The following is an 18,623-nucleotide window of genomic DNA, read 5'->3' as shown; positions in this document are numbered from 1 at the left end:
TTTTTAAAAGGAGAAGAATTGAAATTAAGCTGTCACAGATTTTCCAAGTTAACAGTCCATCAGCTGAGTGCAAGGGGAAGTGTCAAGCGTCAGGTTGTGCTCGAAAAGAAGTAGCCTACTGGAGCCGTAAGCGTGACGTGCAGACCATTCGCGTTTGTGGTGAGGAAATTAGTCAGAGCATCAGAGGGAATAAGCGGTTTTGGTAGGATAAATTCAGTTTCTCTGTTGGCTCTGTAAGGGATATAGTTCTGTTTTGCTCCAACATCAGTTTATTGGCCAGACGAGTTGGGCTGAAGCTGCTGGAGTGTTTTCAGATGTTCTGTGTGTTGGTCCTCATCTTTCAGTCTGTATATGTGTAGGTGAATAGGTTGAAAGAAAGCAATATCCAGCTTAGAGAACACCTGACGAGTACGCCCAGTATGTCTACATATTGGGATACAGGTCGGTCTTTTCTGCTATGTTATTCAAGTAGCATTAACACTTTGCTTGTTGCTGAAAACACTAAAATGAAATCACTGCTGCACATTGAAATGGCTGCTGTAATGGGGCATCTGCACCTGTGGAAGGTTCAGTCAGTTTTTCCATGCAGCCCACAGAGAACAGACCGACCCACTTCCTTCATCTGGAAATCCCAGCTGCCATACTGGAAAAATGGGTCAGGTGACCGAGGGCCAGGACGCCGTTTCTGGTTTTAACCTGCTGGCTCCCTTGTGACACACACATGAGGATGACTGCTGTCAGAGCTCACATGGAGGCCAAAGGGTCAGACATCATAGTCAGCGTTTCACGGTCTAGTTGAACAGTTTTTATTGCTGAGGGAAAGTGGGATGTGAGGAAAAACGGCAAATTTAATTCGCATGAACGGGAACTGAAAGTAGATGAAAGTAAATGTACCTGTCATATACTGCACATGGCAAAAGTCAGCTTTGAAAATCATTTTCTTTTTTAGCAGATTGATTTGCCTTGTTTTACAATATGTTTTGCTCTGCTTTTTTTTTTTTTATTGACTGACTTGACAAACTTTTCTTTGACTCATATTGACATTCTGGAGGTCAGTCCTTGTCGTGTCCAAGTACTTCACCCATAACGTTGTCTTGCAGGTGACAGGCGTCGGCTACAACAGAGCAGGGGAAGTTTTACTGGACGGAGAGATCATCCACGGCTTCCTATGCCCCTCGATAAGCAAGATTGTGGAGGTGAGTTGACCGAAGTGAAAACGTCAAGTCTAAAAAACCTGAAAAATCTATTTCTGCTAATCTTTAAAGCTTGGTTAACTAGACAGAATAGATCAAATGATTATGGTTCAGAGTGGTGACATAGTGAAATCACAGGGATAGTTTGTGTTTTATCAAACCGTACAAATTCAAAAATATCTGTGAAATAAAAGGGACGACAAATGTTTGGTACCAGATGGACATTTTGTAGTGAAGGAAAAGTATGCCTGCTGTTGTAGGAGAAGAGACATTAATGGGCAAATGTGTACGTGATGCTAGGTCGGCTGTGTGTGCAACGACTCGGTGATCAGGAACCACAATCTGCTGGGACGACCGACAGAGGGAGCGCTCATCGCCCTCGCCATGAAGGTAAAAACACGCCCAAACCGCTTCGCTGTAAACTTCATTAAATCTGGATTTCGCTCTTCTTTTGCCAAAGAATCAGCCGCGCTCACGCTGTGCTGCAGGCTCTCACCAGTTAATGGGAAATATTTCACATGCAGAGATTTAGAGTTAACAAAAAAGAAAAACTGACAAAGTTCAAGTTTGATGAAAGGAGACTGAACCAGATGCAGTTGTAAATGTATAAGAACCAGAGATGATTCCTTGTTTCCTGAAAGCAAAGTTTGGACCTTCTGAGCTCCCGTCCATGGTTACACATGTGTTAAGACAGGCATCTAGAGTGAAGCTAGCGCTCCACGGTGGGTCTGAGCTTCACTACAGACAGCAGTGATATAGTGAAATGTAATCACCGCATCAAAACGATAATTAGATTCTGTTAGGAAGCCAGTCTGATGTGACTCAGCTTTTTTGCAGCTTTTTGATGTCTCCAGTTGTCCCAGAATCAGCTGATGCAGGATGTTCAACTCAAACACAAGAAGAAAAAGAAAAGAAACAACATGGAAACATGAGGAATATTTGTATTTTTCTTTACCTGTATATTCATGTACAGGTAAAGAAAAATCATGTCAAATCAAGTCATTATGATGAACGACTGCTTAAAAACAAAGTTTGGTTTTTTTCTTTCAGCATTTTTATGAGAAAACAAATTTAAACTCAAGGTCCAGTCACTTCTTCCAGAGCTGTCGACTGTTCTGGTTCCTCTCCTAGTCACATACAGTAGTATGACAAGATTCGGAACCAGGATTCATCAGTTAATTTAAATTTTCAGCCTTGCGACCAAATAATTTTTTCACATTCACACACTCTTATCCTGACTCTCGTGCAGTGAAATGCTGTAGAGCCCGGCAGTCATTAAGGAGAGCAGCGCTGCAGCACACAGCGGGCTGAGGTGCAAAAAGACAGGAGAGGGTCGGACTCTGATCCATTAACATATGCCCGGATCAGCCCTGATATCAATACTTAGGATCGACTCAAAAATTGAGGCAAGGCAAGTTTATTTGTATATATTCTGGGACAGGTCTGGGACCAGTCTGGGACCAGTTCTGGGACAGCAGCTGTCTGATCTGAGACCTGTAAAGACAGCGTTACAGTAATCCAGCTTACTAAAGATTTCAGATGAATAATTTCCCTCTCTGTCTTTAGCCACGGGAATCATCTCTCTCTCCGAAGTGAAGTCATTTAAGCTTGGAAGTTCAGCAGGAGCTGTGAGCTCAGCTGACTAGTTGTACTGGTCAGCTCCCTGTGTGTGTGTGTGTGTGTGTGTGTGTGTGTGTGTGTGTGTGTGTGTGTGTGTGTGTGTGTGTGTTTGCGTGTGTGTGTGTGTGTGTTTGCGTGTGTGTGTGTGTGTGTGTGCTTGCTTGCTTGCTTGCTTGCTTGCTTGCTTGGAGTTTGGGTGTGGCTGATAACATCCCGGAGCTGAGACACTTTACACAAACGCTGCACACAAGCAGAAACTTTTTTTTTTTTTTTTTTTTTTTTTTTTTAATGTGGAGGTTAAAATTTATGTCTGAGTCCATGACTGCACCAATATTTGATTAACATCAGCAACTGAAGCTGAAAGTGACTTTAAGCAGTTCCTCTTTGCTCCCTACTCCTGTCAGGCCAGTATTTTAGCCTTTAATAGATGGGAACTAGTCGAGCGCGACAGGAATTTCGTGGAGTTTGTGCAACAGAACGTCCCCGACAGGATTCGAACTGGGGTCACTGCAGTTGCACGGAATGCATCGTAGACTGCTGGGCCAACCGGACCCACCCTCGGGCAAATTTTCCATCGTGCTGGGAAGACAGACGCCGTTAGAAACAAGGTTAGCTTTGGAATATGTAGGTTTATATGAAGTTTAACATCAGGAACAAGGTGACTGTAGCTGCTTAGCTCCACTTCAACAAAACAACCACACACCGACCTCCTTCGATGTGAAGAAATCCTCAGCCTCCTCCCTCTGCCCCTGTGACGTCGGGTCAAAGTGAACAGCGTCCAGCACGTTGCATCTTCTCGTACTGGAAAAAAGCCTAATGATCAAAGGATGAATCTGAGCCTGAAGGATGAAGACGCTTCCAGAACAGACGGCCGCGGCCTCTTTTCATTTCTCGCAGCTCGAGGCCCGTCCCACGCCTGCCTTTTACTGGTGTGCCTGGGGAGATGAGTCACACAGCTTACGCATGACAGTACACATCACGGCACGTCTTTATTTTTTGATTTCATCTTGTACATTTTGATTGTGTGGTGTGTGTGTAGGATGTGTGGATCAGTGTGTGCTCAGGGGACGATGAGTGATCCCTTCTGCGCGTCACATTTTTTATATTTGAATGTGCCAAACTAGTTTATGTGACGTGATTATCGGGAGCTCGGTGTGTCTCCCACAGTGGACCAGTCAGCATCAATGAGAGGCTGTGTCGCTGAGGAAATTAGAATTTTTTTATCTCTTTAGCTGTTTTTCCATTTCAGTCTGTGGCAAGAAGCTGCATTTTACTCCGTTTTTCATTACGTCAGAGCCCATTTTTGATAGAAACCATTGTCGGCCTTTCTTCTGCAAATGCCACTTATGCACTTGCACTTACATGATGTAATCATGTCTCTATAGCTCGTTTTTTCATGGGCTTACACAAACACCCAAAGAAAGAAAAGTGCAGTTCTTAAATGATCATACGATGAGCAATAAAACACATCTAAGCCTTGTTGATCTTTGAATTGACTCTTTTAAAACGACCTTGGGATTCTTTTATATCTTGTCTTAATGCACATTTCAACGGCAAAGCTGCAATGGTCTCTCCCTGGTGTTTTCTCAGTCCCCCGGCCAGCTGTGGAGGGAACATGAGGTGCCCCTGTTTGAGCAGCAGCTCCTCCACTGTCTGGTCCAGCTGTTTTCCTGATCCAGCTGTGTTTGTGTCTTCCAGATGGGGCTGGAGAGCCTGCAGCAGGAGTACGTCCGCCTGGAGGAGCATCCCTTTAACTCGGAGCAGAAGTGGATGGCTGTTCGCTGCGTTCACCGCACCCAGCAGGTCCGTACGCTCGCCAGCTGTAATCAGTAACTAAAAGAGATTTTCTGTCTCCACATGACGAACAGTCTGAGCTGAGATGGGTGCGTCAGCACTAATCATTCATCCTTAAGGAGAGACAGTTCACACTTAGTGTATTTTAAAAGCTGCACAGCCTCAGACTCAGGACCGTTCTAAAAATAAAACAACCTATTTTATCACATATCGTTTGTCCTGTATTTTTGTCCCTTCACGGTCAAGAAGTTATAAAGTTTCAGCGTTGAGTAGCCTTTATTTAGCCTTTCTGTGCCTATAAAATTACCATTAAAAATAAAAAATAAAAACACTTGGAACCAATTAGTTGACTAATGGACTAAGAGATTTATAAGATTACAAGGTCGTAAAAAAGCATCTTGCATGAAAAAATAATGAAGACTAATAGAGAAATAATCTACAACAGCACAGGCTCATCTGGCAAAACCGTAATTGATGCTGTGTTAAATTTCACTCGCTGCTTTTAAATAAAAATCTACTTTACAATCTTCTTTTCAAACAGCTTCGTCCTGGAGGAAATGTGGTTTAGTGTGATAAATAATTTGTGAAAAGCACAATGAATTCACCAGTGTTGTGTTACCTTGAGTAATGTTCAGTCATGCTGCTAATGAAGAGGATCTTGAGCTTTAGCTAGCTCAGGATGAGGCTGCTAAACTGGTTCCTTATTCTTCATACTCTGCTCGCGTTACTGGTAACTGAAGCCAGATTACATTCCAGTTTCCTGCTTGTTTTCATGAGAACAGCTGTATATTTTGATGGACCTGAGTCTTTTCCGGTGCTACCGGAGCCCTCTGGTCAAACACAGACATGCTGTATACAGGTAAATGACAAATTATCCGTAAATCCAAGATTAACCTTTTAAGACAAACAGTTTACATAACTGTGTGTTTTGTCTTAAAAGGTTAGTCTTGGAGTCTGTGAGACTGAGGAAGTGACCAAACGGTAGCCAAGAATCAGAAAGAAACACATGCAGATGAAGCTGAAGCCAGCTGCAGTATATGGCTGAACATATACTTTTTCTCCATCTGATGTCGTCTTAGTTTTCCTGAATTTTATGGGTAGTTTTGTGCTTAATTGTAGCTTTTTGTTTGTGATTATTACTTTTCCTTTTCTGTGCTTGTTTAGCACCCTCTTTGCCTTTATGTTATTAATATTATATTGGATCATTTGAACCATTTATTGATGCTGCATACAGTATAATGTTATTGATTTGGTTGTGTTGTATTAGAATTAGCTGCCTTGTTTAATCTGTTTTTTAAGTTGTTTTCATTTGGACTTTGTTTTAAAGATTGTTTCGTTGTTTTACTTGGACATCGTTTAATGTTTGGACCCCAGGAAGATTAACAACTGCTATGGCAGAAGCTAATGGGGATCCAACCAAAACAAACACACACACACACACACACACACACACACAGGTGACGGTTAACAGCTGTGATCTGTAGTCAAATGCACAGAAAGAATGTTTTTTTTTTTTTAAGTCGTTATAAACCTTTCAACAGTTAAAACAAAAAAGTTTGTACAGCTGAATTCCAGCATCAGTCCAGCGTTAGCTTATTTTCTTCTGTTCCTCATTATACACGCCTGCCTCCCTCAGGACAAGGCCGGAGTTTACTTCATGAAGGGAGCGTATGAGCAGGTGATTCGCTTCTGCAGCTCCTACAACAGCAGGGGAACCTCACTCCCCCTCAACCACCAGCAGAGGGAGCTCTACCAGCAGCAGATCAGCTACATGGGCACCGCAGGACTGAGAGGTAGAAAGACTTAACTGCGCTCGCCAAAATCATAGACGCTCGTTTCAGCACCGAAATCTAAACGCTACGGAAACATGCTCTCTCTGCCTCTCGCCTCCTTCCCTCAGTGCTGGCGTTTGCGTCTGGCTCAGAGATGGGGAAGCTGACCTTCCTGGGTCTGGTGGGCATCATCGACCCTCCCAGGTCGGGGGTCAAAGAAGCCGTGGGCACGCTCATCAGCTCCGGCGTCGCCATCAAGATGATCACCGGAGACTCCCAGGAGACCGCTGTGTCTATAGGTCAGAGTGGGGAACGGATATTTATTTAGGTTTTTTTTTTTTTCATGAAAAACATGCTGACAACAGCCGTGCTAGCAGTTAACGCAAGACACATCTTACAGTGACTCACTGAACAACAGGTAGCGGAACAAAGAAAAAAAACCAGAAGAAAAAACGACTTAAATAAAACAGACATTTTCACAATAAAATAGCAGGAATATTTATTTCGTATAATCTTTCTTTCTTTTTTTAATGTCACAGAATTTCCCTTAATATTTATTAGCCCTCACGGTTAGAGATTGAAAAAAGGCAATGTCAGTCATTTAATTAATTTTTAACCAATAAGCAAAACGGGGCTTTGTCTAAAACTGGAGAACAATTCAAATTCTTGTTTATATCCGGTGGTATGAAGGACGTGTTTCCTCACAATGATGATAATAATAAATAAACACTCTCAAATACCATTGATTACTTCTATCAAATAAATACTAATATTTCATAACTATGAAAGCGCTTCTCAGAAGTTATCGTAAGTAAACATCTCTGTTGTTTCTTGTGTCAAGTTATAGACTAAATTGTAAACACATTTCCGAGTGCACTGATGGACCAGTAGTTCCGACGTGTATCATATAACCACAGCCTTTGTAGCATCTCCGTGTCCATGTTTCCTGTCTGTATCTACACTGTCAGACTGTCCCATGAAGGCACGGATACCAAACATCATCTTAAAAAGCCCCTGTTCACTGTTCCAAGGAAAATAAATCTGCACTTTCTACAACAAGTACCCAGAAAAGGCACATTTATATAGATTGATCTGTGGATTTTAAGAATCAATATAAGATCATTCAAGTGAATATACCAATCGATGGGTTTTTCTTTCTTTTTTTTTTTTTTTTTTACTCAGCCCAATTAACCATTAGTCTCTCTTCTCTCTTTCTGTCTCTCTCTGCAGCGAGTCGTCTGGGTCTTTACTCCAAAGGTTGTCAGTGTTTGTCTGGAGAAGAGGTGGATCAGCTCGACCTGCAGCAGCTTTCACACATCGTACCCAGAGTGAGAAAACACACACACACACACACACACACACACTAATACGTACACTGTGCATTACGGACACAGACGTGCTGTATTACAAACACGCTGCCTCTCACAGTCCAGTCCAGATATCAAAGATCCTGGATGATGGAGCAGGACCATCATTCTTTGACTCCTCTCATACATTAGATTAGATATTTTTTAGTCACACTCTCATTACTGATTCTGACAGTCCGAAGGTCTAAGACCACTTTCACATTGGAGTAAATGATAAAAGACGTCTGCCGTTTCTCTTGAGATGTTTGGTTATCTTTCCCTTTGCACTGATGCTACAACCCTTTAGAAGCTGTCTGCGGGACCACTTTAATATTGGTTTATGAGGAAATGAGGACAGAAAATAAGACCTTTGTATACGTAATCAGTGAATTTCTTTTAAAGAATGCTTTAGGCTCAGCTTTATACAGGTTGCACGGTTACTTCCAATATTATAATATTAATAGTACAGCAGTGAATTTGTGTCAGAAATAAGATCAAATGGAAGGGGAAAAGGGACCGACAGGTGGTGCCAAATTTAAGGAACTTAACAAAAGCATGGCACAATCTACACTAAGAAAAGAAGATAAAGTGTGGCGGAAAAAGAAAACGTCACTATTCTGACTGAGCCCCAAACAAAACACTAACCTGGTGTGTTAAACAGAACATGAACCTAGATGTAATGTAATGGGACACCTCTCTCTGACCTGCTCCTTCTCCCAGTAACTGAGAGTGAACTAAAAGGACAGTGTCCTAGAGTTAACTCCTTTACAAACCCAGTCCGACTCTCCCGGCAACAAAGAGACTGAAGAAAGAGAGGGAACACTATACACCGTGGGCTTGAAAGAGGGGGGAAAAAAAGGGAAGATTTGTCTGGCTGAGGTCCAGATCCTTAGGAAACAGCTCCGTCACAAGAGAGGGTGAAGTGGGAGGTGTGCTGGATGCTGAGACCATGGACCAACTGGAGGTGTAGCAAGAGCTGAGGGTGGATCTGATGGAAGGGAAAGGTGGTCAGAGAGCGGACGGAGAGGAAGGAAACGTCGAGGGGGCGTCCACACAAACCGCGACGTGCAACAGCTGGACTCCAGGTTTCCAGAAACAACGCTGGGAAACAATAATTCAGCCATTCATCTTTCCTGATCAACACACTGCACTTTTCTCTGAATACGGAGGAACAGTGAGCTTAGGACTGTCAGCAGATCAATATTCAGATACACTCAGCTTATCTTCCTTCACAGAGCTCATCATCTCATCCTTTGAGGTGGAGGAAAAATGCACAGTTGCTAAAAATAAGCTGCTGCAGTGAGACTTCTTCAGTGCTGGAGCTGTAGTTTGATTCTGTCACAGTGGGTTTCCTCATGACACTGTACATGCGGCCAACAGGACAGAGCTCCACCTTTTTTCTTTTTCTCTTAAAGTAAATCTCACAGAGCTTTTTTTTTCTTTCCTGCATAGCTCTTATATCTGTCTGAAATGTAGTAAACGCTGTGTGTTCTCTCTCCACAGATAGCTGTGTTTTATCGAGCCAGTCCCAGGCACAAACTGAAGATCGTCAAGGTGAGCAGGGCGAACCGGAGACCACAGACGCTCAGATTCATTTTACAAGCCAGTGTAGGGATTTGAATCAGCAGCCTTTGGGCCACAAGAACTATCTGTTCATCCTTCAAACTATAATGTCAGTATCTGCGGCTCTCAAGTGGTAAATGGTTTCGTTTCTGTCTGCCTGTTAAACATTGTTCAGAGACAAACTACTGCACCACACAGCACAATACCTTACTTTAAATAGCATCTTTAATGTTTGTTTCCTCGCATAATAAGGCTGAAATCATTATACACCTTCAGAGAAGGGAGACCCAAGTGTGAACAGATCATTGGGCAACTTTGTCAACAGAAAAAAAAACACAGCACTGTGCAAATGTGGAGTCAAGCGTCGTCAAAGACGTTGTGGCTAAGGCTCATTTACATGTAAATTCCACATAATAAAACTGTTAAATGTGTCCAACTGTGGTTAGAATAATGCCCTTCACAACCATTTGTACAATGGATAGAGTCCTTTTTTCGTCCGTCGGTTAAATTCCCGCAGCCGTGATGGGATTAATTTTCCCCTGCACTGCACAGCCTTTTTTCACTGCTGGCACAGCGTCTGTACCTTTTTTTTTAATCATGAAATCTTCCCACGTGGTTCCGGGATCTAACAGTAAGTGCAGTCAGTCCTGTACTTTCCTACACGCTGGCGACTAGATCCCTGTGCTTACAGCCATATATTGTTCACTGCTATGTAGACCACATATTCAGGCTCCTAGGTTAATGATTGGAGCATAGTGGATGTGCTCATGATGTGTCAGATCTGGTCTGGGGCTAGAACCAGCGCTGAGTTTTTCTCTGATAGTAGAGAAAATGCACAATGCATGACGACACACGGGGGAAATAAAAAAGAAAACCTTCTTTGACGTGACTGGAATCTGCTGGTTTGCTTCACACCACAAAGCAGGAAGAGGGCGCTGTTTTTCCACGGAAATCTCTTTCAACTTCACTTTTATTAGATGTAAACGACGGCTGTATATGAAAGTTAAAGTCTCGTCTTTCCGCAGTCCCTCCAGAACATCGGAGCCGTGGTGGCCATGACAGGTGACGGCGTGAACGACGCCGTGGCTCTGAAGGCTGCCGACATTGGCGTGGCGATGGGCCAGACGGGCACCGACGTCTGCAAGGAGGCAGCCGACATGATCCTGGTGGACGACGACTTCCAGACCATCATGTGAGTAAAACGCTGGGGGCGGCGGGAGGTCTTCAGGTAAACTGGACAACTGCAATAACCAAAAGCATCATGAAACCGGGAGGTGTGGACTTGACACCGGATCAGGATGGAGGGTCCAGATTTTCCAGTGTTCCTCTGGTCATTGGGTCCTGGTCCACAGGTCTGAGGTCGATGTAAAAACTAAAGTGTAAGAACTGAGTGAACCTGAGAGGAGCCAAGAGCAGCAAAATACCTGCTTTAAACATAAAATTTCAGATATAAAACTGCAGCTGGCTGATTGGCTGAGGGACCTGGTCAGTGCTGATGTGAGACTCATCGATGACGATTCTGAAAATAAATTCATCGGTGAGAAAAGTGTCTGGTTTCCGTTTCTGCAGTGTGAGGATTTGCTGCTTTTCTCTTTTTCTAAACACTTAAACTGAATCATTCGTGCCCTAAAAAGTTTGAGACGAGTTATCAGGGAAAAATCATCAGTACAGCTGCTTAGATATTTAATCCGCTTTTACAGGGAAATGTAAGTACATTCATATAGATATCCTGATTACGAAACTACGTGCAGATAAAACAGATGTTCATGGAAGCTATCCCTGCAAACACAATGAAACTGACAGCTGCTATATATATATTTTTTTGCTGGTAAAAACTCCTTTCTTTATTTTGAATTTTCATCTTGAGTGGTAGAATAAAAAATGTCTAATTTTTAACGGAGGCTGTCTCAGAGAGAGCAGGCTGGTTTATAGAGTTTACAGATTGAAATTGACGGTAAGGTCTTTAAAGTTGTTTGTCCTCTGCCTCCAGGTCGGCCATCGAGGAAGGCAAAGGAATTTACAACAACATCAAAAACTTCGTCCGCTTCCAGCTGAGCACGTGAGTGGACAAACACTGTCGCAGAGTCAAAGTGATCTTTGGTATCCTGATGTTGTCCGTGTTTACTCGGTAAAACTGCAGCCGGCTTAGTGCCGCACCGACGCTCTCTCTGTCTCCCACTGCCGGTCTCCAGGAGTATCGCGGCGCTGACACTCATCTCCTTGGCGACGCTGATGAACTTCCCCAACCCGCTGAACGCCATGCAGATCCTGTGGATCAACATCATCATGGACGGACCTCCGGCTCAGAGGTACGGGGGCATCATGGGAACTGTAGTGCAAGTTTAGAAACTTTTGTTTTAGGCTGATTCTAGCAAACTTAGTATATTTACAGTAAATTGGTCACTTTTAGGCCAAATAAATAATTGAATAAAAAGCGATTGAGTATTCTACCATCAGAATTTAATTCCTGGCAACGTAGAAAGTGAAGCTTAATTTTACCAGTTTAAAATTTCCTAGTATCTTTCCTTTAAATAACATGTAATCTGGTACTAATTATATGGAAAATAGAGGCAACTTTTTGAGACAGTTTAATTAATAACGTGAGTGGGTTGAATTTATCAGCAGTTTTTAATTTACAGAGGAATGTCCTTGAAATAAAACGTGCAAAAAATATATATATAAGTGAACATCAACTCAGTAAATAAATCGAGAGAGTTTTTGGTGTCTTTGGGGCGTTGGGGTACCTCTACTAGTGACTTTAAGGTTTCTAAAATCCTGACTCTGGCCCTGATGCACCTGCATTAGAGTCAATATTTTGAACATTAAAGATTTTGAAAGTTTAATAGTGAAAACAGATATAGACTGCAGTACATGTTAAACCCGACAAAAGGCTAAAGAAGACTGCTGGGCCTACACATGACCAAAACATTACCACTAGGATTTGCGATATAAGACTTCATATTTGCCATATTGCAAAGCTGCGACTGGGAATGCCTCGTGTGTGACGGTGAGTGTTGTGGTTTTAGTTTGGGTGTGGAGCCTGTGGATCGAGACGTGATCAGGAAACCACCTCGTAATGTGAGAGACAGCATCATCACCCGCAGCCTGATCATCAAAGTCCTGGTGTCGGCTCTCATCATCGTCTGTGGGACTCTGTTTGTCTTCTGGAGAGAGGTGGGTCACTCTTTTTTTTTTTTTTCGGTGGAGAGATGGTAGAAAGTCTATAAATAGGTCTCCCTTTCACTGCTTTTCTTTTTTCTTTCATTCTGATGATGGAAAAACTGCGACGTGATTGCAAAAGTGATGCAAACCAAAATTGAGCGTCCAGACTGGTCATTTTTGAAGAGTCAACGACAGCCGTTGCCTCCTTCCGTCTTCTTGATTCTTCGTCACATGTTGCGCCGCGGACAAAAAGCCTCCTGCGGCGTCTGAGTCGTGGGTTTGTTTTGAGCGCCCGACTGTGCTTTTGTTGCTCTCTTCCGTAAATGGATTCACACACCGACGAGATATGGGAGGCAATTCGGGGGTTCAGCACCTTGCCCCAGGAAGCTTCGGCACAGTTCGTGGAGGATGAGACACGGAGCAGAGCAGATATGTGACTTCACTGTGTTTGCTGTTTGTGTTTCAGTTGCAGGACAACGTGATCACTCCTCGAGACACCACCATGACCTTCACCTGCTTCGTCTTTTTCGACATGTTCAACGCTCTGAGCTCCCGGTCGCAGGTAAGATTTTCTCACCCGTTCTCCTCAGCCTGGACTTTTCTGCAGAACTGGCTTTTTCCTAGAGACAAGAAGTCACATTGAAATCTTTGAATAAATATCTTGTAAAATATCCGCTATTTCAGTTATTTCTGCTGCATCAGTCCGAAAGGATTCACACCCAACAGTCAGTCTGATAGAAAGCTGAAGCAGTTCGTCAGCTAAACAACAGAAAATCGCTCAGAAAATCAGACGGTTGATAATTAAACCTTTCAGTCATTAATCTAGAAAAACCGTTGCAACCTTTATTGACTGTAGTGTCAAGACAAGTCATACATTATTTTTGGCATTTTCGGCCTAATCCATAGATAAATAAATAGAACTAATGATCATTAGTTGCGTCTTTATTAAATTCTGCAGCTTAAAAAACCTACACTCGCCGTCATTGTTTTTTATTTTTGCACAATAATTGTAAATGTGGTGGGATTGACAAAAATCTTTTGAAAGCTATTTTCACATTGTTGGATCTTATTTTGTCCTGCAAACCTAACCATTTTTTTATAGTAAATAAAAAGAGGCCGTAACACGCGTGTGTGATCTCTGAATGTGTCCGACGTTGTCTCGTCGCTCCTCAGACTCGTATGGTCCACGAGATGGGTCTGTGCAGTAACAGGACGTTCTGTTACGCCGTCCTGGCCTCCATCATGGGTCAGCTCCTCGTCATCTACTTCCCTCCTCTGCAGAACATCTTCCAGACAGAGAGCCTCAGCATCTTTGGTAAGAGCCAGGGCTTAAAGGAATAGTTCCGCAGAAATCTGCGCAACATGAAACAATCGAAACACAGCCGGAAAGTTAAGCTGGAGACGTATTAAATGAAATAGGCTGCTGTTCATTAGCGCGTTTTTCAGTTTACAATGAACGACATCCTGTCGTATCTCCAGCAGGATGTTTAGTACGTTTGTTCACACACCTGCTCAAACACATACATAAAAAGGAAAACTAGTCATTGCTGTAGTCTTTTAATCCGTTCCCGGTCCCTGCTACGTACTACTTTTAAAGGTAAACTCCGGTGATTTTGTTTCGCAACTACGACTGCGTATGTAAGACAGTTGTATCAGGCCTTTAGTGTCTCCAGAGGGCGCGGTGTGAAGCTTCGACTGGCTCTGAACACGACAAAGTAGAAAAGCAGAACAATCTGTGGGTGTGGCGTTAGAAAGAAGCGAGCTCACCAGACCTCTGCAGGCTCAAGGGTACATCAGCACAAGCAAGAAGAAGAACGTTTAGGGGGGGGGACTGTTTTACGGCGTCTTGGATCCTTGTTTCTTTGTTTCTACATTCCATCGTGAGTCTGACAGTTTTTTATAGAAGTGAAAAGTTGAATCGGTGCAGTGGTCGTCTTGTGTTGGCACTGGAAAAGACACAAGAAAATGAACACAGTCAGTACACAGACTAAAAATCAATCCGCTTCTGAGCGAGCTGTTGACGAGTATTGTACCACAATGCAGTAGTAACACTGTGACATAGTTAGCAGTCGTACTAGATCATCTGTAGAGTCGGTGTGAAGTGTGACACCGGACAGAGCTTTAGTCTTGTGTTGTGTGTTTTGTCGTGCAGACCTAATGTTCCTGGTGAGCCTCACCTCCTCGGTCTGCGTGGTGTCTGAGGCCATTAAGAAGGTGGAGAGGTGGAGGGGAGTCGAGAGGAGCCCACCTGTCGACTGCTTCCACGAGGTATGACCCGCCACCCCGCCACTGTCTGGGCTGAAGGACTCCGAGGTTTGGCTGGAGAAGAGGAGGCGGACCAAGGTGATGGGAGTGCGATGGGTTTTAGGGTTTCTCGCAACCGATGGCACTGACTGACTAAGACCGCAAGGACTTGTGGGATTTTCTCGTGAGATCCTCAGACGGGTGGAGAAACTGTGGTCTGGGACTGGAGGACGCTCCCGGGCTCTGGGGGTGGGGTGGTTGGGAGGAGACGGAAGCGGACTTGGATTAAGCTGGGAGGACAAGACGGCTGCTGGGAGACCTGACCCCCTGCTCAGTATCTCTACTACTGAACCTCGCAGCGTCGACCCCTTTTCGCTCGCGCCGCCTCTGTGCTCGGCCTCGTTGTAGATTCCTGACGGTAGCTCTGGGGAAAAACCGCCACGGACCGACCAGACCTTCCTGCCGTGAACTGTCTCGTTAATTAGGATGTACTTCAAGAAAACCCTCTGATGAATCAAACGCTAGAAACCTGTGCAATTCTTTGTGTTCTCTTCCAGTCCTCTTTTCTTTCTTTTTTTTAAACCTATCATTTAGGAGGTGTTGACCACTGTTCAGCTCGCTTTTACCGGTTGAATGCAGTACCGTCAAACGCGCAGGACGACTTGTTTTAATTCCTCTGTAGGTGGGTTTACAGCACATGGTGGAGGTGTGACGGTACGAAGAGATTCATGGAAAACAAATATTTAATCTCGTTGCTTTTATTTTGCTAAAAGTAAAGGTTCCCAGTTCTACTGTAGCGGTTAAGGCAGTGGAATATTTACATAATGTCAGTCATGTAAAGAAATCAGTAGGCAACATGGCCACATAAAGGAACATGACAGTGCAGCTCAAACTTTAACTTCACGTTCTCTACAACTGCATGGTCCCTTGTCTTTTGCAACGAAACACTCCGAGACGATACCGGAGATTCAGCAGACATTCCAAGACCATGTTGTTCTTCAGTACGTAACATAAAGATAAACTTATTTTTTTATTTAACAAAAGAAGCCAAAGTTCTCAAAGCCTCTAAAAACTTGGTTTAAAAGAAGTGTTTCTTCATCAAATTAAACATTTTTGACTAAATAGCAACAATCAATGTTAAAGTTTTGGGGAAAAATCACATTTAATTCAGTGACTGGGCTGCGACTCACTGCCAGTGCGGTGTTGGTATTACGGACCACACGTGTTAAAGTATCTGCTGTTACGGTAATAATGGGCCCTCTTCTCAGTTTGACACCATGAGGCAGTTTCTTCTACGTGAGACTCGACGCGACATCAGAGAAGATCCGTCGCAGTTAGATTTCCCCCACGTGGGTCCATGTACGGCCGATGATGCAGCCGGACAAAACCGTCCAGTCGGTGAGTTTTCTGTCAGTCTTCGGTTGGTTGGTTGTCAGGGCCGTAGCTACCACCGGACTGTCCCTGCACAGCTCAACTTTTCCCTCTTTTTTTCGGACTTGATAAGTTAAGATTCGACCAACACCACGACGAACAAATAAAGCTTTATTTTGTCTTTTTGGTCTCTGGTCAAACCTTTCTGAAAATGGCGAGGGGGGGGTGCGTCTGGGGGACTCCTGACCTCGCTGTGTCTAAAATCCAGTCTTTGGCCCTGTTAGCAACGAGTCCAGACCAAATGAACCAAACTGCATGTGTGAAACGGGCCTGAATGTGCGGCCTAGCGCACCAGACAGTTGAGGGTGAATGAATGTACCGTTACACCTCCACTATACAGTGTGTGCTGGTTTCTGTGATCCATATGTTATGTTTCCTGCTTCTTCCCACGCACGCTGGTGTATTTATATTTGAAACACTCTGACGCAAACCAGCTGCTGTTTGAAGGCCACACGGTGAAAGCGGATGGAGAAAAATGAAATTCCCTGCCCCCCCGCTGAGTTTAACAACCCGATGCTAAATGTGGAATTAGGCCTCAAAAACCACCAACGCTAACACAACAGTGCCGACACGGTCGCTTCAGGGTACAAACACACAGACTTCAGTGACAATGCTCTCTCATCCTGTGCCTTAGAGAAGTCATCGATCGTTTCAATTATCTCCACTTTGGTGGAAAAAGAAGCCCTTTACCGACGGATGGCTTTTCCGTTTAATCCGTTTCAGCCCTGAAATGATTCCAAAAGGAATCGCTCCAAATATTAGCCGCAAGTTTTAGTTTCCCTTTTTTTGTTTCTCCTCAAATGTATCTCTCTAGTTTAATCAGGATTGACTTGCACCTGTCCCCCTTTAATCAATATAGAGAAGTCGTTGTGGTTTCTGGGAAATGTAATTTACTTGGCTATGTTGTTGTTGAAAGTTTGATTTCTAGATGTTTTGTATTTATTTCCAAAAGGCACATCTGGACGGGCTAAAAAACACCAACACCAGGAAAAATGAAAATGCCTTCACTCTGCTGCTGTTTCCAAAATAAAATCCCCTTTTTACGGCTTATTGTGCACATAACTGTTGATGTTTTAACAAAGACGGTTTTCATCGTTTTCAATATTGTGTTAAACATGTGTTTCAGTATGAAATAAAATATGATTTATCTGGTGGAAATACAACAGCAGAGTTCAGGTATTCTTTTCCTGTTCTCCAGTTTTTGACTTGTAACGTGCAGCCTTTAATTAGTTTAAAAAACAAAACAAAAAACCATGAGATTTTATTTCTGAATGAGATATTAAAGTTTTTTTTTTTTTTTTTTAAACTAGCCGAATCTTGTTTTCGTAGCTTTCCCATCTTTCCTGTTGGTTCCTGGTTACATTTCCGGTCTGTGATCTGGAAAACGCAGTGATATTTCTACATTGACACCCTGTAGGAAAACTGAGACGCCTTCGCATAGACCGGTATCACAGACAGTAGAGAGTCTCATTGGACTTCACGGGCCCACATCAGCAGCAGGTCCCGACTCGGCAAGTCAAACACGAAGAGGATAATAAGTCGCCTATTCGATAAACACCACTGAGCGAGATAAGCAACGCGAGCGGTCGCGCAAGTTTGAAACAGGCCTGAGTTCGTCTAAAGAGGATCGTAAGCGGGAGTTTAGACGGAAAACTGCGGCGGCGAGGACGTGCCGCTGTTTCCAACCTGTGTGGCTGCTCCTGGCTCTGCTCGGCTGGACTCCTTACGGCTAAAATCTAAACCTTAAAAGTCACTTTGTACAAAAAAAGCAGCAGAGCTGATGTTTCTCCCCCGTTAGGAACTCGCACCAGGGATCACGTGACCTCCGTGCTGTCCTGCGTCCGCTCTCTCGCCTGTTTCTGAGGTCTCTCCTCCGCTTGCTGCGGCCACGTGTGATTGAAATCTACAGTTCACGACTCAGACCGTCCAGACACGAGTTCTAACTGCGTTCCTCTCCCCTGTCATCGATCCAGATGTTGGGACTGATCTGTGTGTGTGAACTTGGACTTTTTGTCTCTGGTCTTAACGACATTCACACGCGCTTGTTATATAAATTGTGCTTTCTGTACCTGCTGTGTGTCGGGGCCAAACGTGACTGGTGGCAGGTCTTTTCCTCCGGGTGTCGATGGTCTGTCTACTGCTGCGTGGTTTTGACAGTATCTCACAAAGTAGAGCTGATTCCCGTCATCTCTCATCTACAGGCTTTTGACTGAGTCTAAAGTAGAGCTGAAACAATTAGTCGATTAATCCGTTGGTCAATTTTGTCAGTTTATTTGACGAACTGTCCTGTTTCAGCATGTTAAATATGTAGATTTGCTGCTTTTCTTGCTTTTATTTGACATTCGTCACTGACGTCATTTAATATTTGGTGACATTTCATTTACCAAACGATTAATTGACTAATCAAGAAGATAACAGTCAATTTAGTGAATAACGAAAACAATTCTTAGTTGCAAAGCTGTACTCACCAAGAAACAGTAATAAAAAGAACCCTCTGA

The 18,623-nt window shown here is 43.6% G+C and overlaps 1 protein-coding gene across 1 annotated transcript in view; it reads left to right on the top strand.

The window, feature by feature from the left end:
- Nucleotides 1-17,288, top strand: part of atp2c1 (ATPase secretory pathway Ca2+ transporting 1) — a 55,846-nt gene extending 38,558 nt beyond the window's left edge. Inside the window, exons 14-27 of the mRNA XM_040118649.1 lie at nucleotides 1,101-1,196; nucleotides 1,494-1,583; nucleotides 4,512-4,616; nucleotides 6,244-6,400; nucleotides 6,508-6,678; nucleotides 7,610-7,707; nucleotides 9,229-9,279; nucleotides 10,314-10,480; nucleotides 11,279-11,347; nucleotides 11,481-11,597; nucleotides 12,315-12,462; nucleotides 12,917-13,012; nucleotides 13,624-13,765; nucleotides 14,603-17,288. Of these exons, the coding sequence (XP_039974583.1) occupies nucleotides 1,101-1,196; nucleotides 1,494-1,583; nucleotides 4,512-4,616; nucleotides 6,244-6,400; nucleotides 6,508-6,678; nucleotides 7,610-7,707; nucleotides 9,229-9,279; nucleotides 10,314-10,480; nucleotides 11,279-11,347; nucleotides 11,481-11,597; nucleotides 12,315-12,462; nucleotides 12,917-13,012; nucleotides 13,624-13,765; nucleotides 14,603-14,724 (1,629 nt within the window). The 3' untranslated portion in view covers nucleotides 14,725-17,288. The remainder of the gene's footprint in view (nucleotides 1-1,100; nucleotides 1,197-1,493; nucleotides 1,584-4,511; nucleotides 4,617-6,243; nucleotides 6,401-6,507; nucleotides 6,679-7,609; nucleotides 7,708-9,228; nucleotides 9,280-10,313; nucleotides 10,481-11,278; nucleotides 11,348-11,480; nucleotides 11,598-12,314; nucleotides 12,463-12,916; nucleotides 13,013-13,623; nucleotides 13,766-14,602) is intronic.
- The last annotated feature ends 1,335 nt before the right edge of the window (nucleotides 17,289-18,623 follow it).

This window comes from Xiphias gladius, chromosome 22 (assembly GCF_016859285.1).
Source record: "Xiphias gladius isolate SHS-SW01 ecotype Sanya breed wild chromosome 22, ASM1685928v1, whole genome shotgun sequence".
Taxonomy (NCBI): Eukaryota; Metazoa; Chordata; class Actinopteri; order Istiophoriformes; family Xiphiidae; genus Xiphias; species Xiphias gladius.
Note: the sequence above shows the minus strand (reverse complement) of the source record. Positions and strands in the feature narration are given on the sequence as shown.